The 21787-nt window shown below is 41.0% G+C and overlaps 1 protein-coding gene across 4 annotated transcripts in view; it reads left to right on the top strand.

Moving 5' to 3' along the window:
- The window catches only part of LOC133583860 (receptor-type tyrosine-protein phosphatase gamma-like), a 941097-nt gene that overhangs the window by 671271 nt on the left and 248039 nt on the right, over positions 1 to 21787 (top strand). For all 4 annotated transcript variants that reach the window (XM_061937677.2, XM_061937679.1, XM_061937678.1 and 1 more), the window contains one exon: positions 16678 to 16744. In XM_061937677.2, coding sequence (XP_061793661.1) covers positions 16678 to 16744 — 67 coding nt within the window. The remainder of the gene's footprint in view (positions 1 to 16677; positions 16745 to 21787) is intronic.

Raw genomic sequence — 21787 nt, forward strand, 5'->3', positions numbered from 1 at the left:
CATTGGACTCTAGAGCAGTGGAGACACCTTCTCTGTGTAATAGTGTGATGTTGTTGCGCTATATTATGAACTAGACAGGGTGTTTTATTTTTATTTTGAAGTATCGCTTTTATTTTTGAAGAACCGTATGTCCGGTGCGGGAAGTGTCTTCGCTGTTTTTTCAATTGTTTACTTCCTCTTGCTTCGGACTTTTGAGTTGGAAGGTAATAGTTATTCACTGCTCCGTGTTTCTTCATCTTCTGTTGTAAATATTCTTCTTAAACGTTCCTAAATACTTTAAAAGTTAACACAATAATGCTCCGGTTCCCGTTCTTTAAGAAGGGGAACCGGAGGGTGTGTTCTAACTATCGTGGGATCACACTCCTCAGCCTTCCCGGTAAGGTCTATTCAGGTGTACTGGAGAGGAGGCTACGCCGGATAGTCGAACCTCGGATTCAGGAGGAACAGTGTGGTTTTCGTCCTGGTCGTGGAACTGTGGACCAGCTCTATACTCTCGGCAGGGTCCTTGAGGGTGCATGGGAGTTTGCCCAACCAGTCTACATGTGTTTTGTGGACTTGGAGAAGGCATTCGACCGTGTCCCTCGGGAAGTCCTATGGGGAGTGCTCAGAGAGTATGGGGTATCGGACTGTCTGATTGTGGCAGTCCGCTCCCTGTATGATCAGTGCCAGAGCTTGGTCCGCATTGCCGGTAGTAAGTCGGACACGTTTCCAGTGAGGGTTGGACTACGCCAAGGCTGCCCTTTGTCACCGATTCTCTTCATAACTTTTATGGACAGAATTCTACGCGCAGTCAAGGCGTTGAGGGGATCAGGTTTGGTGGCTGCAGGATTAGGTCTCTGCTATTTGCAGATGATGTGGTCCTGATGGCTTCATCTGGCCAGGATCTTCAGCTCTCACTGGATCGGTTCGCAGCCGAGTGTGAAGCGACTGGGATGAGAATCAGCACCTCCAAGTCCGAGTCCATGGTTCTCGCCTGGAAAAGGGTGGAGTGCCATCTCCGGGTTGGGGAGGAGATCTTGCCCCAAGTGGAGGAGTTCAAGTACCTCGGAGTCTTGTTCACGAGTGAGGGAAGAGTGGATCGTGAGATCGACAGGCGGATCGGTGCGGCGTCTTCAGTAATGCGGACGCTGTATCGATCCGTTGTGGTGAAGAAGGAGCTGAGCCGGAAGGCAAAGCTCTCAATTTACTGGTCGATCTATGTTCCCATCCTCACCTATTGTCATGAGCTTTGGGTTATGACCGAAAGGACAAGATCACGGGTACAAGCGGCCGAAATGAGTTTCCTCCGCCGGGTGGCGGGGCTCTCCCTTAGAGATAGGGTGAGAAGCTCTGCCATCCGGGAGGAGCTCAAAGTAAAGCCGCTGCTCCTCCACATCGAGAGCAGCCAGATGAGGTGGTTCGGGCATCTGGTCAGGATTCCACCCGAACGCCTCCCTTGGGAGGTGTTTAGGGCACGTCCGACAGGTAGGAGGCCATGGGGAGGACCCAGGACACGTTGGGAAGACTATGTCTCCCGGCTGGCCTGGGAACGCCTCGGGGTCCCACAGGAAGAGCTGGACGAAGTGGCTGGGGAGAGGGAAGTCTGGGTTTCCCTGCTTAGGCTGCTGCCCCTGCGACCCGACCTCGGATAAGCGGAAGAAGATGGATGGATGGATGGGCAATAATGCTGTGCGTACAAGTGATGTGTTGTTTTAAGTTATTTTTCTGCACAATTTTGTTAATTAAGAAGTAGAGCGTCGACTGTGTGAATTGTTTGGTCGCAGTTACGCATGGTATTTACACCACACAGGAGCCAGAAAACTGAGACCTGTGTGTGTGTGTGTTTTGTGTTTCCAACACAGGTATTTGGATTTGTGCATTAATTTTTTTTCTGATAAAACGTTTTTTTTAATGTAATTTAATTTATTATTATTTTTATATGAATGAATGGTTGTTTATTTCCTCTTGCTTCGGACTTTTGAGTTGGAAGGTTACCAATAAATAATGAAACGACGGCATGGTGAAGTGTCTTTTATTTTAAAAAACTACACAGCGCAGACTAAGACTTACTACATCTGGAGTGATGAATCAAGCTTTTCCATCTGGCAATCTGATGGACAAGTCTGGGTTTGGAGGTTGCCAGGAATGGTACATTTCGGATTGCATTGTGCCGAGTGTGAAATTTGGTGGAGGAGGAATTATGGTGTGGGGTTGTTTTTCAGGAGTTGGGCTTGACCACTTAGTTCCAGTGAAAGGAACTTTGAATACTCCAGGATACCAAAACATTTTGGACAATTCCATTGGATGGCACTTGTGAGTAAAGGCAGGTGGCCACATACTTTTGGCAATATAGTGTATATACAATTTCCACTTGATTTGATTGGACTGTTTGCATTGACATAAAAATATCCGATACAGGTTACATATGAGCAAAAACATCGTAATTAACCTTCAGTGTGAACAATGCCAATAAAGCATTTTAAAAGTTGATATCTTTCCTGAAGCAAAAAAGGCAGCCTTCTTCCTGGTCCTCTCTTACCCTGGTGCCAGTCATGTCCACAGAAGGTATGTCCATTCCCAGCAAAATGTGAGACAATAGGCATGGTCAAAATGCAGGCAAAGTTAAGAAAAAGGGACACAGTGTGGAACGCTAGGACGTGTTCCCATTTGAAATAAAAAGTCGACGGATCCTCAAACCGTCATTGCTGTGGCATACATGGAAATACTTCATCACACATCCTAGGTAATTCATAAAAGTTAGAACTGGGCTTCCATGTGCTGAAACCACAATCATAAGTTCGGTCAAAAGTGGTTTGATTGATTGATTGATTGAAACTCGTCTTAGTAGATTGCACAGTACAGTACATATTCCGTATAATTAACCACTAAATGGTAACACCCGAATACGTTTTTCAACTTGTTTAAGTCTGGGTCCACGTTAATCAATTCATGGTAAACTTGACAGTCGTAGCTATGACAGTTAGCTGTGTTGTTAGCATTGTCAATAAACATCGCTCATGTCAGACCTGTGTTATTGATGTCAAAGATGACGTGCATCTTGCGAGGAATACACTGTTTGACATCCATTTGCCTATATTTGGGTATCTTAAAAGTGTGAATCTTGACGAGTTCATCTCAACTTTGCATTGCCCAGACAGCTGCTAATCCCTGGAGTACATATTGCTTCATGTCTTCTTACCCAGTTCAAGACGAGCCCTCAGATGCCATACCGTTCGAGTTTGTTGATTAAAAAATAAGTATCAAATGTCTCAAATGCTTTAGTTAAATTCACAAACACTGCAGCTGCCTACCGTTTACCATCTATTGCATCGGTAATTTCTTCAGGTTTTTCGATTAACGCCATCAATGTTGAAATGTTTGCTCTGTATCCGTATTGGTTTTCCGCGGGCGTTCTATATTTGTTTTTGGAATTGTCCAATTTGTTATGAAATTATTTGTCAATAATTTCAGAAAATTGTGAAAGTAGAGACACAGGTCTGTAATTGGTAAACTGGTGTTTATCTTTAGTCTTTTTGAGTCTGTACAACTTTTGCCATTTTCATTTCATTTACCTGTTTGAAATCATAGGTTACTGACAGACATTAATGGTTCTGAAATCTCTTCAAGAACATTTTTTTATTGTTTCCATATCAATTCCATTACAATCAATTGAGGTGTTGGATTTGCATTTATTCACGATTTTAACAATTTCTTCTTGTGTCACGTCTGTGAGTAACATTGAGTAGTGACTTCTATCTATGGTATCATTGAAGTCCTCAACTGACACTGGGTCTGGCATCCTTTCCTCCAGTTTTGGTCCAATATTTACAAAGTAGTTATTGAAGCGTCCAACTACTTCCTTCATATTGTCATTGTTTACATTTTACGCTGAGAGGTATTGAGGGTATTCCCTCTTGGTACCATTTTTAATAATGCTATTGAGGATGCCCCATTTTGCTCTCATGTTGTTTTTCTGTCTGATAACTGACTGTAATATTATTTTCTATATGTTCGTAGTATGCTAAGTTAGTTTTATTATTATACTTTGTGTACTTTATTTCTGCCTCTGTAGATATTTGTGTTATTATTGTTCCATATTTTATTACAATATTTTTTTTCAATCCCATTGTCATATATGGTTGATCGTTCTTTTTCTGCTTCCTACTAAGTTGTTTCCATGGACAATGTTTGTCATAAAGCATCATGAATGGGTGTAAAAAATATTACTATATACTTCATCTATGTCATTTTCATTGTACACATTGTCCCAATCACACCTCTCCAGGTTTCACTGTCGTTGCCAACATGAGCGTTGAAGTCACCCAGTAGGACAAGGGAATCACCCGGGGGAGCACTTTCCAGTACTCCCTCGAGTGTATCCAAAAAGGGTGGGTACTCTGAACTGCTGTTTGGTGCGTAAGCACAAACGACAGTCAGGACCCGTCCCCCCACCCGAAGGCGGAGGGAAGCTACCCTCTCGTCCACTGGGTTGAACTCCAACGTGCAGGCTCTGAGCCGGGGGTCAACAAGAATTGCTACCCCAGCTCGTCGCCTCTCACTGCGTGCAACGCCAGTGTGGAAGAGAGTCCAGCCCCTCTCAAGAGAACTGTTTCCAGAGCCCTTGCTGTGTGTCGAGGTGAGTCCGACTATATCCAGCCGGAACTTCTTTACCTCGCGCACAAGCTCAGGCTCCTTCCCCCCCAGCGAGGTGACGTTCCACGTCCCAAGAGCTAGCTTATGTAGCCGAGGATCGGACCGCCAAGTGCCCTGCCTTCGGCTTCCGCCCAGCTCACAATGCACCCGACCTCTATGCCCCCTCCCATGAGTGGTGAGCCCATTGGAGGGGGGACCCACGTTGCCTCTCCGGGCTGTGCCCGGCCGGGCCCTATGGGGACAGGCCCGGCCACCAGGCGCTCGCCATCGTGCCCCAACTCCGGGCCTGGCTCCAGAGGGGGGCCCCGGTGACCCGCGTCCGGGCGGGGGAAATCTGGATCCTTGTTGTTTCATTCCCATAGAAGTCTTCGAGCTGCTCTTTGTCTGATTCCTCACCTAGGACCTGTTTGTCTTGGGAGACCCTACCAGGGGGCATGAAAGCCCCCAGACAACATAGCTCCTAGGATCATTGGGACATGCAAACTCCTCCACCACGGTAAGGTGGCAGCTCAGAGAGGAGGTGGTATCCTCACCTATGGTCATGAGCTTTGGGTTATGACCGAAAGGACAAGATCACGGGTACAGGCGGCCGAAATGAGTTTCCTCCGCCGGGTGGCGGGGCTCTCCCTTAGAGATAGGGTGAGAAGCTCTGCCATCCAGGGGGCGCTCAAACTAAACCCGCTGCTCCTCCACATTGAGAGGAGCCAGATGAGGTGGTTCGGGCATCTGGTCAGGATGCCACCGGAACGCCTCCCTAGGGAGGTGTTTAGGGCATGTTCAACCAGTAGGAGGCCACGGGGAAGACCCAGGACACATTGGGAAGACTATGTCTCCCGGCTGGCCTGGGAACGCCTCGGGATCCCCCGGGAAGAGCTGGACGAAGTCTGGGCTTCCCTGCTTAGGCTGCTGCCCCCGGGACCCGACCTCGGATAAGCGGAAGAAGATGGATGGATGGATGGACATTGTCCCAATTTTGCTTTTATAGCTTTTTTTTTTTACAGCAATCGTACTCTTCTATTTGCATAGTCTGTTTGTCGTCCATGTTACTCTTCCTGTAGTTTCCTTCATAGATTGTTAAAACTGGTAGATGATCACTGCTGTCGGTTATGAGCAAACCACTTGTAGTATGATGATCACAATCATTGGTAAAATATTATCAATAAGTGTGGTACAGTGTCCTGTGATTCTACTTGGCTTTGTGAGTCCATGTTTCTGTGACAGAGACTACTTTGACGGGTTTGTTGAACTGTTCTAAGAAATGTTAAATGTAATTATAGTTGGCATACAAGCTTCTTCTGTTGAAATGAATAATTTAAGGAATTTAATGTTGTTATCAGGGTTGTACGGTGTATTAGTATAGTACCCGGATACTAATGAATCATTAGTATGTTCGGCAGAGCACACACACAGAGTACTTACAAGCAGACACAGAGTGTAGACAAAAAAGGGAGAATGGACGCATTTTGGCTTAAGAACTACCGATAAAGGTGACGTTATAACACTGGCATGCACCTCCTGGTACCCTAGCACCTTCAAAACCCTCAAATCTAGACTCCAAACATCCCAGAACAAGCTAGTCAGATTACTTCTAGACCTCCACCCCAGATCCCACCTCACTCCTACCCACTTCTCCAAAGTGGGCTGGCTCAGGGTGGAGGACAGAGTCAAACAACTTGCACTGAGCCTAGTCTATAAAATCCGCTACACCTCCCTGATACCAAAGTACATGTCAAACTACTTCCTTAACGTAAATGACCGCCATAACCACAACACCAGGTGGAGCTCCACTAACCACGTTAAACCCAGATTCCGAACTAACAAAGGTCTTAACTCATTCTCTTTCTATGCCACATCAATGTGGAATGCGCTCCCAACAGGTATAAAATAAAGGGCATCTCTATCCTCCTTCAAAACCGCAACAAAAGTACACCTCCAGGCAACTTCAACCCTAAACTAACACCCTCCCCGGATTGTTGTTAATAATCAAATGTAAACAATCAAATGCAGATATGTTTCTTATGCCTTCTGATCTCTCTCTCTTTGTCCACTACTTGCTGTACATATCCTACCAAGTCAGACCTACACTGTTCCAATATCCATTTCTCTGTTCTCAATTGTTGATGACTGATGATAACAACAAACCTACCCGCCACACACACACACACACACCCGAATTGTAAATAATGTAAATAATTCAATGTATACAGCAGTGACGTGCGGTGAGGTTGATGGCTGGTGAGGCACTGACTTCATCACAGTCAGATTTACAAACATATGAACCCTAAAGAGTATCTTATTCACCATTTCATTGGCAACAGTTAACGGGTTATGTTTAAAAGCTCATACCAGCATTCTTCCCTGCTTGGCACTCAGCATCAAGGGTTGGAATTGGGGGTTAAATCACCAAAAATGATTCCCGGGCGCGGCGCCGCTGCTGCCCACTGCTCCCCTCACCTCCCAGGGGGTGAACAAGGGGATGGGTCAAATGCAGAGGACAAATTTCACCACACCTAGTGTGTGTGTGACAATCATTGGTACTTTAACTTAACTTTAACTTTACACATACAAACTGTAGCACACAAAAAAGCACCTTTAATAAAAAAAAGTTATTATGGTCTTACCTTTACTTATAAATGCGCCGCTGTTGTGCTGGATTAATGAACTCCCTGATGGGAGTGTTATATCAACTAAAGCCCTCACTTCAACTTTCCACGTGCAAGATTGAATCTATTTAAAAAGTGTAACCGAGGGTTTATAAATGTCGCCTATACTGTATGAAACTACAAAATAACAAACACGGAGGCTCCAGTTTACACGAGGACCACTTTATTTACCTTCTTTCAAAAACTTCCGCTCCACTCCAACGTGTCAAAATTCCGCTCTTAGCGCCTTCAAAATAAGAGCTCAAGGCATATACTGTATAACAGCGCATAACAGAAACTTAACATCACAAAGAGGAAAGCCCATAAAAATAGGTTACAAAAGTTATTTAATAAGAAGCCAAAAAGTGCAAAAACAATAATGTTCGTGTTGGAGGAGTTGTGAATTAGGTACACCTGCAGTCTGCAGGTGTACCTAATGTTGTGGCCCTGCAGTCATTCACAACTCCTCCAACACGAACATTATTGTTTTTGCACTTTTTGGCTTCTTATGAAATAACTTTTTTAAATAGATTCAATCTTGCATGTGGAAAGTTTAAGTGTGGGCTTTAGTTGAAATAACACTCCCGTCAGGGGTTGCCGTGCATTCTACGGCGGGGGTGCAGGAGGCGAGCCTCAGCCAGTGCGTCTTTTGCAGCCGTTTTATGATCGCTCAGCACAAGAAGTACATTACACACATACAGTTGTTGACAAAATACACTGTACATTATATACCTCAGCTAACTAAACTATGGAAATGTATAATATAGTTCATATAGCAATACAGTCTCACTGCACAGCAGGCCAGCAGTTAGCCAAGTCATTGCGCAATCCATGTTGAGGCACTGAGTGACGTGCCTCGACTGGCTGCTGTTCACCGCACCGTCTCTTCTCAGTATTTGAACGGCAAATGTGAAAATTCAGCGATTTTGAATAAAAATAATCTAAAACTGGTGAAGTTAAATGGAAAATAACTTCATAGTATAATCACTGGATACATTTAACAATTTAATATATATTTTTTTCTTTTTACATTTTTTTTCTTTCCATGATGGCAGGTGGGGCCCCGCCTCACCTGCCTCTAGTGACTGCACGTCACTGGTATACACCCTGATGATTATCTTGTGTGATGACTGTATTATGATGATAGTATATATGATAGTATATATCTGTATCATGAATCAATTTAAGTGGACCCCGACTCAAACAAGTTGAAAAACTTATTCGGATGTTACCATTTAGTGGTCAATTGTACGGAATATGTACTTCACTGCGCAACCAACTAATAAAAGTCTCAATCAATCAATCAAAACACACCCTCAGGAAGAGGTGCTTTAAGACATGGCTAGTTAGCTGATGGCTAAAGTCCATCCGCAGTCTGCAGTGTTGTAGCTACTTCTAAATCAATAATCCCCGCCTCCGTGGCGACAAATAAAATATGTTTATTACAAGTATCATCCATGTAGGACCAGGAATAGCTAAACATCGTAGCTCACCGGCGTCACAATGTAAACAAACGCTATTGGTGGATCTACACCTAACATTCACTGTAATGATACCAAGTACAAGAGCGTATCTAGTCGATACTATTATGATTACATCTATATTTTTTAGCATCACAAAATCTTTCATTTAAAAAAAAATTTATATTATGTTTATAAACTCAGTAAATACGTCCCTGGACACATGAGGACTTTGAATGTGACCAATGTATGATCCTGTAACTACTTGGTATCGGATTGATACCCAAATTTGTGGTATCCTCCAAAACTAATGTAAAGTATCCAAACAGAAGAATAAGTGATTATTACATTTTAACAGAAGTGTAGATAGAACATGTTAAAAGAGAAAGTAAGCAGATATTAACAGTAAATGAACAAGTAGATTAAAAATTTATTTCCTACCACTTGTCCTTAATAATGTTGACAAAATAATAGACTGATAAATGACACAATATGTTACTGCATATGTCCGTAGCTAAATTAGGAGCCTGTGTTTGCTTACTTACTACTAAAATACAAGTTCACTATTTTATTTAAGGACAAACTTGCAATAATAAACATATGTTTAATGTACCCTAAGATTTTTTGTTAAAATAAAGCCAATAATGCAATTTTTTGTGGTTCCCTTTATTTAGAAAAGTATCGAAAAGTACCGAAAAGTACCGAAAATGATCGAAATACATTTTGGTACTAGTACCAAATTATTGGTATTGGGACAACATTAGTTGCTATTATATTGTTAATCAGTATAATGAAAACAATTATTACTGATTTGTATCTAGACCCATGCCATTCTCCAAATCACGGCCTTTATGATCTTAGTTCAGCTCTATGTTTTCCCTTTTAGCAATATTTAGTGTTGTTTCAATATTTTATTGAGTGTAGATTAATTTGCTACTGAATGCAGGTCTTCTTATTCAGTGGTAGTATTGTTTTTAATGTCGAGGTTTGTTTCCCACGTCCCTTAAAGACGCGTCGTAATGGAGTTATCGATCCAATAACTTTAAATTCAAAACCTTTTGACCACAGCAACAAATTTTAACAATGTTTTTTGTCGACAATATGAGCACCAGTTACTGTGATTTTAAACACAATGTTTTTTCATGGAAAAGGCACATCCTGGGACGCAAGGAGAGTGAGTTGACTATATTATTTCAGGTAATTATGCGTTTGGGAAGCAGGACATCACTGATATAGTGATGCTGTATATAACATGCTCAATATTGTGTACATTATATTTAAAAGCTATATTTTTACGGTATGCACAGGGAAAGCGGGGACGTCGTTTAGCTCTATATTTAATTATATATATATATATATACACCATATATATATATAAATCAGAAATGAACTGTGTGAACTAATCCAAATATGTGTATGGTGTGCGACTATGTGTGGGAATTAAATGTTGAGTGTTACCAGTAGTGTTGAGCGAGAGGCGGAAGTCCAAAGAGGGGACAAGGCTGGCTCGGAGGTCCGTAAGCACACAGGAAGTCGGGGGCAATAGAGAGTCGTCAAAGTCCGTGTCCAGGCGGGAGGTCGAGATCCAAAGGTGCAGCCAGAGAACCAGAGGGGAACACAGGGAGACGAGACACACAGCTCGTAACGCGGGAACGGCGGTAGGCTGCTGGAAGCCGACAAGGGGGACACGAGACCAATCAACACGGAGGGGGAGAAACCCGGAGAGAGAGTATGCATATAGCTAGTAGAATTTTGGCTTACTGTACAGGAACAGGTAGCTACGTTCTGGCACAGGATAGCAGGTTGCTCTGGCTTAAGAAGGCGGGTCCTCTCATCAGCGACAGGTGTGTTGATTGCTGAATATTGAATGCAGCCGCTTGCTGCAGCCGGAGTGGCGCGCGTTCTTGGCCCGGGCCATGACATATATAGTGATATATTACATGTAGAATGATGTGTACATATTATTCTAAATCAATAAAGAAATATATTGCATGTACAATGTGTACATCATATCTAAAATCAATAAATAGTCGTCCCTCTCCACATCACGCTTCAAGTATTTCTGCAGCACGTCGCAGATTTTTTTTTAAACATTTTCAGGCATATTCTAGAAGACGCCTTGCCAACCTGCGGCTCCCGAGCCCCATGAGGCTCCTTGCCCGGTTTCACACAGCTCTTAGGAATCGACATCAAGGTTTTAATTAGTGCATACTTGCCAACCTTGAGACCTCCGATTTTGGGAGGTGTGTGTGGTCGGGGGGGCGGGGCGTGGTTGGGGGCGGGGCCAAGAGGGGAGGAGTATATTTACAGCTAGAATTCACCAAGTCAAGTATTTCATATATATATATATATATATGGGCTTCACGGTGGCAGAGGGGTTAGTGCATCTGCCTCACAATACGAAGGTCCTGAGTAGTCTTGGGTTCAATCCCGGGCTCGGGATCTTTCTGTGTGGAGTTTGCATGTTCTCCCCGTGACTGCGTGGGTTCCCTCCGGGTACTCCGGCTTCCTCCCACTTCCAAAGACATGCACCTGGGGATAAGTTGATTGGCAACACTAAATTGGCCCTAGTGTGTGAATGTGAGTGTGAATGTTGTCTGTCTATCTGTGTTGGCCCTGCGATGAGGTGGCGACTTGTCCAGGGTGTACCCCGCCTTCCGCCCGATTGTAGCTGAGATAGGCTCCAGCGCCCCCCGCGACCCCAAAGGGAATAAGCGGTAGAAAATGGATGGATGGATGGATATATATATATATACAGGTAAAAGCCAGTAAATTAGAATATTTTGAAAAACTTGATTTATTTCAGTAATTGCATTCAAAAGGTGTAACTTGTACATTATATTTATTCATTGCACACAGACTGATGCATTCAAATGTTTATTTCATTTAATTTTGATGATTTGAAGTGGCAACAAATGAAAATCCAAAATTCCGTGTGTCACAAAATTAGAATATTACTTAAGGCTAATACAAAAAAGGGATTTTTAGAAATGTTGGCCAACTGAAAAGTATGAAAATGAAAAATATGAGCATGTACAATACTCAATACTTGGTTGGAGCTCCTTTTGCCTCAATTACTGCGTTAATGCGGCGTGGCATGGAGTCGATGAGTTTCTGGCACTGCTCAGGTGTTATGAGAGCCCAGGTTGCTCTGATAGTGGCCTTCAACTCTTCTGCGTTTTTGGGTCTGGCATTCTGCATCTTCCTTTTCACAATACCCCACAGATTTTCTATGGGGCTAAGGTCAGGGGAGTTGGCGGGCCAATTTAGAACAGAAATACCATGGTCCGTAAACCAGGCACGGGTAGATTTTGCGCTGTGTGCAGGCGCCAAGTCCTGTTGGAACTTGAAATATCCATCTCCATAGAGCAGGTCAGCAGCAGGAAGCATGAAGTGCTCTAAAACTTGCTGGTAGACGGCTGCGTTGACCCTGGATCTCAGGAAACAGAGTGGACCGACACCAGCAGATGACATGGCACCCCAAACCATCACCCAACCATGCAAATTTTGTATTTCCTTTGGAAATCGAGGTCCCAGAGTCTGGAGGAAGACAGGAGAGGCACAGGATCCAAGTTGCCTGAAGTCTAGTGTAAAGTTTCCACCATCAGTGATGGTTTGGGGTGCCATGTCATCTGCTGGTGTCGGTCCACTCTGTTTCCTGAGATCCAGGGTCAACGCAGCCGTCTACCAGCAAGTTTTAGAGCACTTCATGCTTCCTGCTGCTGACCTGCTCTATGGAGATGGAGATTTCAAGTTCCAACAGGACTTGGCGCCTGCACACAGCGCAAAATCTATCCGTGCCTGGTTTACGGACCATGGTATTTCTGTTCTAAATTGGCCCGCCAACTCCCCTGACCTTAGCCCCATAGAAAATCTGTGGGGTATTGTGAAAAGGAAGATGCAGAATGCCAGACCCAAAAACGCAGAAGAGTTGAAGGCCACTATCAGAGCAACCTGGGCTCTCATAACACCTGAGCAGTGCCAGAAACTCATCAACTCCATGCCACGCCGCATTAACGCAGTAATTGAGGCAAAAGGAGCTCCAACCAAGTATTGAGTATTGTACATGCTCATATTTTTCATTTTCTTACTTTTCAGTTGGCCAACATTTCTAAAAATCCCTTTTTTGTATTAGCCTTAAGTAATATTCTAATTTTGTGACACACGGAATTTTGGATTTTCATTTGTTGCCACTTCAAATCATCAAAATTAAATGAAATAAACATTTGAATGCATCAGTCTGTGTGCAATGAATAAATATAATGTACAAGTTACACCTTTTGAATGCAATTACTGAAATAAATCAAGTTTTTCAAAATATTCTAATTTACTGGCTTTTACCTGTATATATATATATATAAGAAATACTTGACTTTCAGTGAATTCTAGCTATATATATATTTATTTTATTATATATATGTATATATATATATATACATATATATATATATATATATATATATATATATATATATATATATATATATATATATATATATATAAAAGAAATACTTGAATTTCAGTGTTCATTTATTTACACATATAAACACACATAACACTTCTCTACTCATTGTTGAGTTAAGGGTGGAATTGTCCATCCTTGTTCTATTCTCTGTCACTATTTTTCTAACCATGCTGAACACCCTTTCGCAGGTACCCAGAAAGGTTTCGAGTACCACCAAAAAAACTGAATCCCTGAAGACAGTATACAAATCTGTGTTAAAGGTGTACAAATACTGTTTGTATAATAAGCATGTTATTTTTTACAAATGAGGGTTAAGAGTTCAGTACTAAAAAAAAAAAAGAAACACATGTGGCTTAAGTACAGTTTTTTAATTGAGCTGCTGCATTTTTTGGTTGGGTTGTTTATTTATTTTGAGTAACTTCTACACATTTCTAAAAGGGGAGGGATGTAATAGAGTGATCTATGTTTGTCTGTTGCCATCTCCTGGTGAATGTTGGCTATAGCGTACTGGGGTTACTTTTTGGTTGGCCAACGATTTACGTGGTGTTGCGCACCTGACGTCACTCAGGTCTGCATGGAGCTGCAGGGGGCGTGGCTTCCAGCTCTGTCTGAATTTCGGGAGATTTTCGGGAGAAAATTTGTCCCGCGAGGTTTTCGGGAGAGGCGCTGAATTTCGGGAGTCTCCCGGAAAATCCGGGAGGGTTGGCAAGTATGAATTAGTGCAATGTTTTTTTTTTTCCACCCCGCCATCACTTTGAGTGACAGACATGGTCGCCAATCAGAATTCTTTGAGCCTCGCGTTTGTTCGTCCCTCGCTTCACACAGGGAGAAAGATGCCTCACTCTTTGCATTGCTCTGAACACCTGAGCGCGTTTATTTAACAGACGAATTAACTAAACAAAGTGAGCCCTCTTTTCACTCATTAACAATGTTTGTATCAGTGGGCAGACCGCGGTACACACACAGTTGTATATGTATATGACATATATGTATATATATGATATATATGATATATGTATATGACATTTCATAATGCGCCACACATTTTCAACGGGAGACAGGTCTGGACTACAGGCAGGCCAGTCTAGTACCCGCACTCTTTTCCTACGAAGCCACGATGTTATAACACGTGGCTTGGCATTGTCTTGCTGAAATAAGCAGGGGCGTCCATGATAACGTTGCTTGGATGACAACATATGTTGCTCCAAAACCTGTATGTACCTTTCAGCATTAATGGTGCCTTCACAGATGTGTAAGTTACCCCTGCCTTGGGCACTAAAACACACCCATACCGTCATGGCTTTGCTCCTTGATCAATCTGGATGGTTATTTTCCTCTTTGGTCCAGAGGACACGACGTCCACAGTTTCCAAAAACAATTTGAAATGTGGGCTCGTCAGACCATAGAACACTTTTCCACTTTGCATCAGTCCATCTTAGATGAGCTCGGGCCCAGCAAAGCCGGCGGCGTTTCTGGGTGTTGTTGATAAATGGCTTTGGCTTTGCATAGTAGAGTTTTAACTTGCACTTACAGCTGTAGTGACTAACTGTAGTTACTGACAGTGGTTTTCTGACGTGTTTCTGAGCCCATGTGGTGATATTCTTTACACACTGATGTCGCTTTTTGATGCAGTACTGCCTCAGGGAACGAAGGTCTCGGGCATTTAATGTTCATTACGCTTATGTGTAGTAATTTCTCCAGATTCTCCGAACCTTTTGATGATATTACTCACCGTAGATGGTGAAATCCCTAAATTCCTTGCAATCGCTGATTGAGAAATGTTGTTCTTAAACACTTTTCTCACATATTTGTTCACAAAGTGGTAACCCTCACCCCCTTCCTTGTTTGTGAAAGCTTGAAAGCTGCTTTTATACCCAATCATGGCACCCACCTGTTCCCAATTAGCCTGTTCACCTGTGGAATGTTCCAAATAAGTGTTTGATGAGCATTGCTCAACTTTTTCAGTCATTTTTGCCATTTGTGCCAGCTTTTTTGAAACGTGTTGCAAGCATCAAATTCCAAATGAGCTAATATTTGCAAAAAAAAAAACAACGTTTTCCAGTTCGAACGTTAAGTATCTTGTCTTTGCAGTGTGTTCATATATATATATATATATATATATATACATATATATATATATATATATATATATATATATATATATATATATATTGGGGGCGTGGTTAAGATATATATAAGAAATACTTGACTTTCAGTGAATTCTAGCTATATATATATATATAAATAAATAAAAGAAATACTTGAATTTCAGTGTTCATTTATTTACACATATACACACACATAACACTCATCTACTCATTGTTGAGTTAAGGGTTGAATTCTCCATCCTTTTTCTATTCTCTGTCACTATTTCAGAACACACACATTATACAAATATACATTATAAAATCAATAAGAAAACGAGAGCTCTAATTTGGGGGTCTGAATTAGGATCAGAAGTTCTTATATAAACATTGCGTACTCACGTCGCCATTTTGTATTGATTACTGCAGCTGTGCAGTGGATTCATTCACAAATACAAACTACAACTCATAAACACTTTAGAGTTAGGCTCCACCATCAGAATGTGTACTTAAACTTATAAAGATCACATGGATATTATTCAGTGAGTTGATTCACCAAAACTAACCTGTTATACAGGAGGAAAAAGCACACAGGACGTTTCAATTGTTCACAGACTGGTCGCGCTCATCAAAATGACAAGACACTTCCGGTCTGCAGGTGAACGCATTCAATTGGGAAGAAACGCCCTACTGCCCCCTACTGACCAATGTGAATACTGATAAATGTGTAATGACAGCTCCAAAAACTAATTCAAACCACAAAATAAAATAAATAAATCAACACAAAAATGTGACACATTATGGGTGGGTCACATATGCATGTACAGTAGATGGCAGTATTGTCCTGTTTAAAAGTGTCACAACATTGCTGTTTACGGCAGACGAACTGCTTTACAGTAGACGAAAACTTGACTGCTGTTGTTGTGTGTTGTTGCCACGCTGGGAGGACGTTAATGAAACTGCCTAACAATAAACCCACATAAGAAACCAAGAACTTGCCCTCCATCATTAGCTATTTATATTGTGGGAAAGCGGACGTGTGAACAGGCTGTCAACACATCACTCAGGTCCGTATGGAGCTGGAGGGGGCGTGGCCTCCAGCTCCGCCTAAATTTCGGGAGATTTTCGGGAGAAAATTTGTCCCGGGAGGTTTTCGGGAGAGCCGCTGAATTTCGGGAGTCTCCCGGAAAATCCGGGAGGGTTGGCAAGTATGCTCTAGCTATAAAAAAATTTAAAATTTATAAGCAATTATTCCTTATTGCGGTCATGTTCAGACCCAATTAACAACAATAAACAAGGGCTTAATGTATATTCAGGGCCGTTTTACATATTCAAGTCACGATTGTATTTCAACAGTTCTTGATAGTCCGTGTATATTTTGTTGTGGTTCTCAGGTTGGAGGAAAAGATAATCCCGCTGCTGATCCTATAATCCATGGCTTGAAGGGTGTGGTCCATCACGGTGAGTTTTGCTGTGAAATCAAATGTTTTTGAAATGAGTGCTTTAGATTTATCAGACAAAATGAAATTAAACATCTTTCCACAACTGCCATTTACTGTAAAAGTGCATAAGTAATAAAAAAAAAACAGATAGCACATGGCTTTTTTATTCACTTGAAAGAAAGGGAACTGGGACGTTGACAAATGCAATAAATCTCAAAGACAGTGCTTTAAGAGCAAATTATATCCTGATCTGCCTTCAGTTTGTTTATGTTTTAGCCCTGCAGCTACAGTTATCCATCCAATTTGAAGTAAATTGCCTCAGTAATATTTACATAATCCGTGGGAAGACGGACACGTAAACAACAACCAAGGCCAAACGAGTTTACATCATAAAGAGAAGAAAATATGATTTTTCTTTTGCTTAAGGGTATGAAGTTGCATACGACTGCAATGTACTGTATAGTGAGATCAACATTTTGCAACTTCCTTTCATTAACCCCTTGCTGTTCTGACTGCTGATTTATAACCATACAATCTTAACTCCAAAAACACTAATGGACCGGTCAAAAACATAAACATCCTCATGTTTTTGATGTTTTCTTCCATCCACTTCTCCTCCTCAGCACTGTCCCTCACGCTCCTGTCTGTCCTTCCAATGGTTGGAAAAACAAAGTTATGTCATGACCTCGGGATAAACTAATGCGAGCAAGTAAAACCATATTTTGGTCAGGTCTTTCAGGATTCACTGAGACATCTGCTGTGACAACTAGTGTTGGGAGGCTTGTGATCGAAAGAAAAAAAAACAAAAAAAACAGTCTAAGCCTGGGCCCCTGGAGAGGGGGTCCAGACTGAGGCCAAGGGGAATAAACCTCATAGCCATAGCACACATAATCATGTGTGTAAGAGAGAAACATAAAGGAACACAAATGACCCGTTTTCATTTTTTCTTAAAAGAAAAATGATACAATTAATTATTTTTTCAAACTGAGAATCACTGACTTTGGCTCATTTTCTGTGAAGAACATATATCAGAATACATATTTAATGACCACACACCATACACCCCCCTAAACATTTCTATTACATATAAGATGTCCAGGTCCACTATACCCGGGGCTGATAGAAGTGTGGAAATTGATGTTCTGTGTACCAAACACACACACACACACACACACACTCGCACACACTCATACACACACACAGGTAACCCCTGAAATGTATTTGTTGACTATTTGACAATTATTATTATCTTTAGCATTGACTTAATTTTGCATTGACTATTCGACCTTAAGTCTCTGATTTGCTTTTTATATGAGCCGGAAATAAAAACTTTACCCTGCCAGGATGGCCCAGTGGTTAAGACTCGTCATTAGGATTAAACAGTCTTGGGTTCAAGACCAGTCGGATTGACAGTATTTTATTCCACTGGTTTATAGTGTAGTTTACCCAGCAACAAGTCTCTGATTTGCTTTCTATACAAGCCGGATACAAGTTTTTGCAAGACCCAGGATACCACAGTGGGTAAGACTGTTGACTTGGAATGAAAGGTGCTGGGTTCAATCCCAGGTAGGTTGGTAGTATTTTGTTCCAACTTAAGTCTCTGATTGACTTTTTCTATGAACCGGAAAGAAAGATTTTCCAGTGCCAGGATGACCCAGCGGTTAAGACTCTTGAGCGCGTCATTCTCGATGTGGGTGGTGCTTCACTTCAGTGTTCAGGTTTGCAGTTAAGTTGCAGTGATAACATAACATTTACAGTAGATTGTTACAGTGACTGATTTAGTAAGTAAGATGACGTAAAAGTTTAACATAAATGAAAGACAGTCGGCAGGATGTCAGAAGGAGACTTTTTTTTAATTGCAAACCGTTGATCCAACATTAAAACTTGTCACGACACTTTCTCAAACCAATCGCACACTTCAAAATAGGAGAGCTAGGCTTTACATCTGGTTTAACTACAACTAGGATTTCCCCTTAATATACGGCTACCTGTTAGCCACCAAACCAAACAAAATAAAGTAATATAATATATTGTAGCGTTCCGGCTGGCTGAAATAATCTGTAAATTCTTTTATAAGATGTTCTGGTCGAGTTGTGAATTTCAGAATGATTAGCAGGCTTAATATTACATTTTATTATTTAATAGAGAAGGTTAAAACATTTTCACGCAGCGATATGAAGCCACCCCCCATGAAAATGATTTGTCTTGGGTACACTTATTAATGATGAAAAATGATACCTATCTGCGAGTCTTTTTGAGTTAACTAATCGCTGAAAATTATTTGAATTTTTTTGACAGCCCTAATATATATATATATATATATATATATATATATATATATATATATATATATATATATATATATATATATATGTATATATATATGTATATATATATGTATATATATATATATATATATATATATATATATATATATATATATATATATATGTATATGTATATATATATATATATATATATATATATATATATATATATATATATATATATATATGTATATATATATGTATATATATATGTATATATATATATATATATATATATATATATATATATATATATATATATGTATATGTATATGTATATATATATATATATATATATATATATATATAAATACATTGGCTTTTTATGAGAGCCGGAAATAATGATTTTGACCAGTTCCAGGATGGCCCAGTGGTTAAGACTCTTGATTAGCGTTAAACAGTCCTAGGTTCAGTACCAGTCGGTTTGATAATATTTTGTTCCACTGGTTTATAGTGGAGTTTACCCAGCAACAAGTCCCTGATTACCTTTCTATATGAGCCAGAAAAACATCTTAAAAATACCCAGGATGACCCACTGGTTAAGAATCTCGACATGCAATAAACAGTCCTGAGTTCAATATCAATCGGGTTGACAGTATTTTGGTCCACCTCTTGTGTAGTTTACCCAGCAAAGAGTCCCTGATTAACTTTCTATACAAGCCGGATAAAAGCTTTCTTAAATCCCAGGATAGCACAGTGGGTAAGACTGTTGTCTTGTAATGAAAGGTGCTGGGTTCAATCCCAGGTAGGTTGGTAGCATTTTGTTCCACCTTAAGTCTCTGATTAGCTTTTTATATGAACCGGAAAGAATGATTTTCCAGTGCCAGGATGACCCAGTGGTTAAGACTCTTGATTAGGATTAAATAGTCCTGGGTTTATTACCAGTCCATTTGACAGTATTTTATTCCACTGGTTTATAGTGTAGTTTACCCAGCAACAAGTCCCTGATTACCTTACTATATGAGCCATAAAAATATCTTCACATTTCCCAGGATGGCCAAGTGGTTAAGAATCTAGATATGCAATAAACAGTCCTGAGTTCAATACCAGTCGGGTTGACAGTTTTTTGGTCCACCTCTTCTGTATTTTACCCAGCAAAGAGTCCCTGATTAACTTTCTATACAAGCCAGATATAAGATTTTGGAAGTCCCGGGATAGCACAGTGGTTAAGACTGTTAACTTGGAATGAAGGGTGCTGGGTTCAATCCCAGGTAGGTTGGTAGTATTTTGTTCCACCTTATAACTCTGATTTACTTTTTTATAAGAGCCGGAAATAAATACTTACCAATGCCGGGATGTCCCAGTGGTAAAGACTCTTCATTGGGATGAAACAGTCCTGGGTTCAATACCAGTTGGGGTGACAGTATTTTATTCCACTGGTTTATAGTGTAGTTTACCTAGCAACAAATCTCTGATTATCTTTCTATACAAGCCGTATACAAGATTTTGCAAGACCCAAGATAGCACAGTTGGTAAGACTGTTGATTTTGAATGAAGGGTGCTGGGTTCAATCCCAGGTAGGTTGGTAGCATTTTGTTCCACCTTAAGTCTCTGATTTGTTACACTTACCACTGCCAGGATAGCCCAGTGGTTAAGACTCTTGATTAGGATTTAGTAGTCCTGGGATCAATACCAGTCGTGTTGACAATATTCCATTCCACTGGTTTATAGTGTAGTTTACCCAGCAACAAGTCTCTGATTAGCTTTCTATACAAGCCGGATAAAAGGTTTCTTAAGACCCAGTATAGCACAGTAGGTAAAACTGTTGACTTGGAATGAAGGGTGCTTCGTTCAATCCCAGGTAGTTTGGAAGCATTTTGTTCCACCTTAAGTTTCTGATTAGATTTTTATTAAAGCCGGAAAGGGGGATTTGCCAGATACAGGATGGCACAGTGGTTAAGACTCTTGATTAGGTTTACACAGTCCTAGGTTCAAAACCAGTCAGTTTGACAGTATTTTGGTCCACCTCTTGTGTATTTTACCCAGCAAAGAGTCCCTGATTAACTTTCTATACAAGCAGGATATACAATTTTAGAAATCCCAGGATAGCACAGTGGGTACGACTGTTGACTTGGAATGAAGGGTGCTGAGTTCAATCCCAGGTAGGTTGGTAGCATTTTGTTCCAACTTAAGTCTCTGATTAGCTTTTTATATGAACCGGAAATAATGATTTTCCAATGCCAGGACGACCCAGTGTTTAAGACTCTTGATTATGATTAAACAGTGCTGGGTTCATTACCAGTCAGTTTGACAGTATTTTATTCCACTGGTTTACAGTGTAGTTTACCCAGCAACAAGTCTCTGATTAGCTTTCTATACAAGCCGGATACACGATTTCTCAAGACCCAAGATAGCACAGTGGGTGAGACTGTTGACTTTGAATGAAGGGTGCTGGGTTCAATCCCAGGTAGGTTGGTAGTATTTTGTTCCACCTTAAGTCTCTGATTTTTATTTTTATTTTTTTTTATTTTTTATTTTTTTATTTTTTTTGTGTCCTGTCCAGCTTCTCAGGCAAATCATATAGTTGATGTAGATGCCCATGTCGGCTGTTCAGATTTACTTTACAAAAGAGAAGTGTAGGATACTTCTCTTGTTGCCTTATTTGTATTTGACTTTATTAAATGTATTTATATTATCATTTAGTGCAGCCGGGCCGGAGCAGGAGGGGATAGAAAGAGAAAAAAAAAGAAGACAGAGGGGGAAATTGTGGGGACAAGAGGGGGATTAGACAGACA

The sequence above is a fragment of the Nerophis lumbriciformis genome, linkage group LG03 (genome assembly GCF_033978685.3).
Source record: "Nerophis lumbriciformis linkage group LG03, RoL_Nlum_v2.1, whole genome shotgun sequence".
NCBI classification, from domain to species: domain Eukaryota; kingdom Metazoa; phylum Chordata; class Actinopteri; order Syngnathiformes; family Syngnathidae; genus Nerophis; species Nerophis lumbriciformis.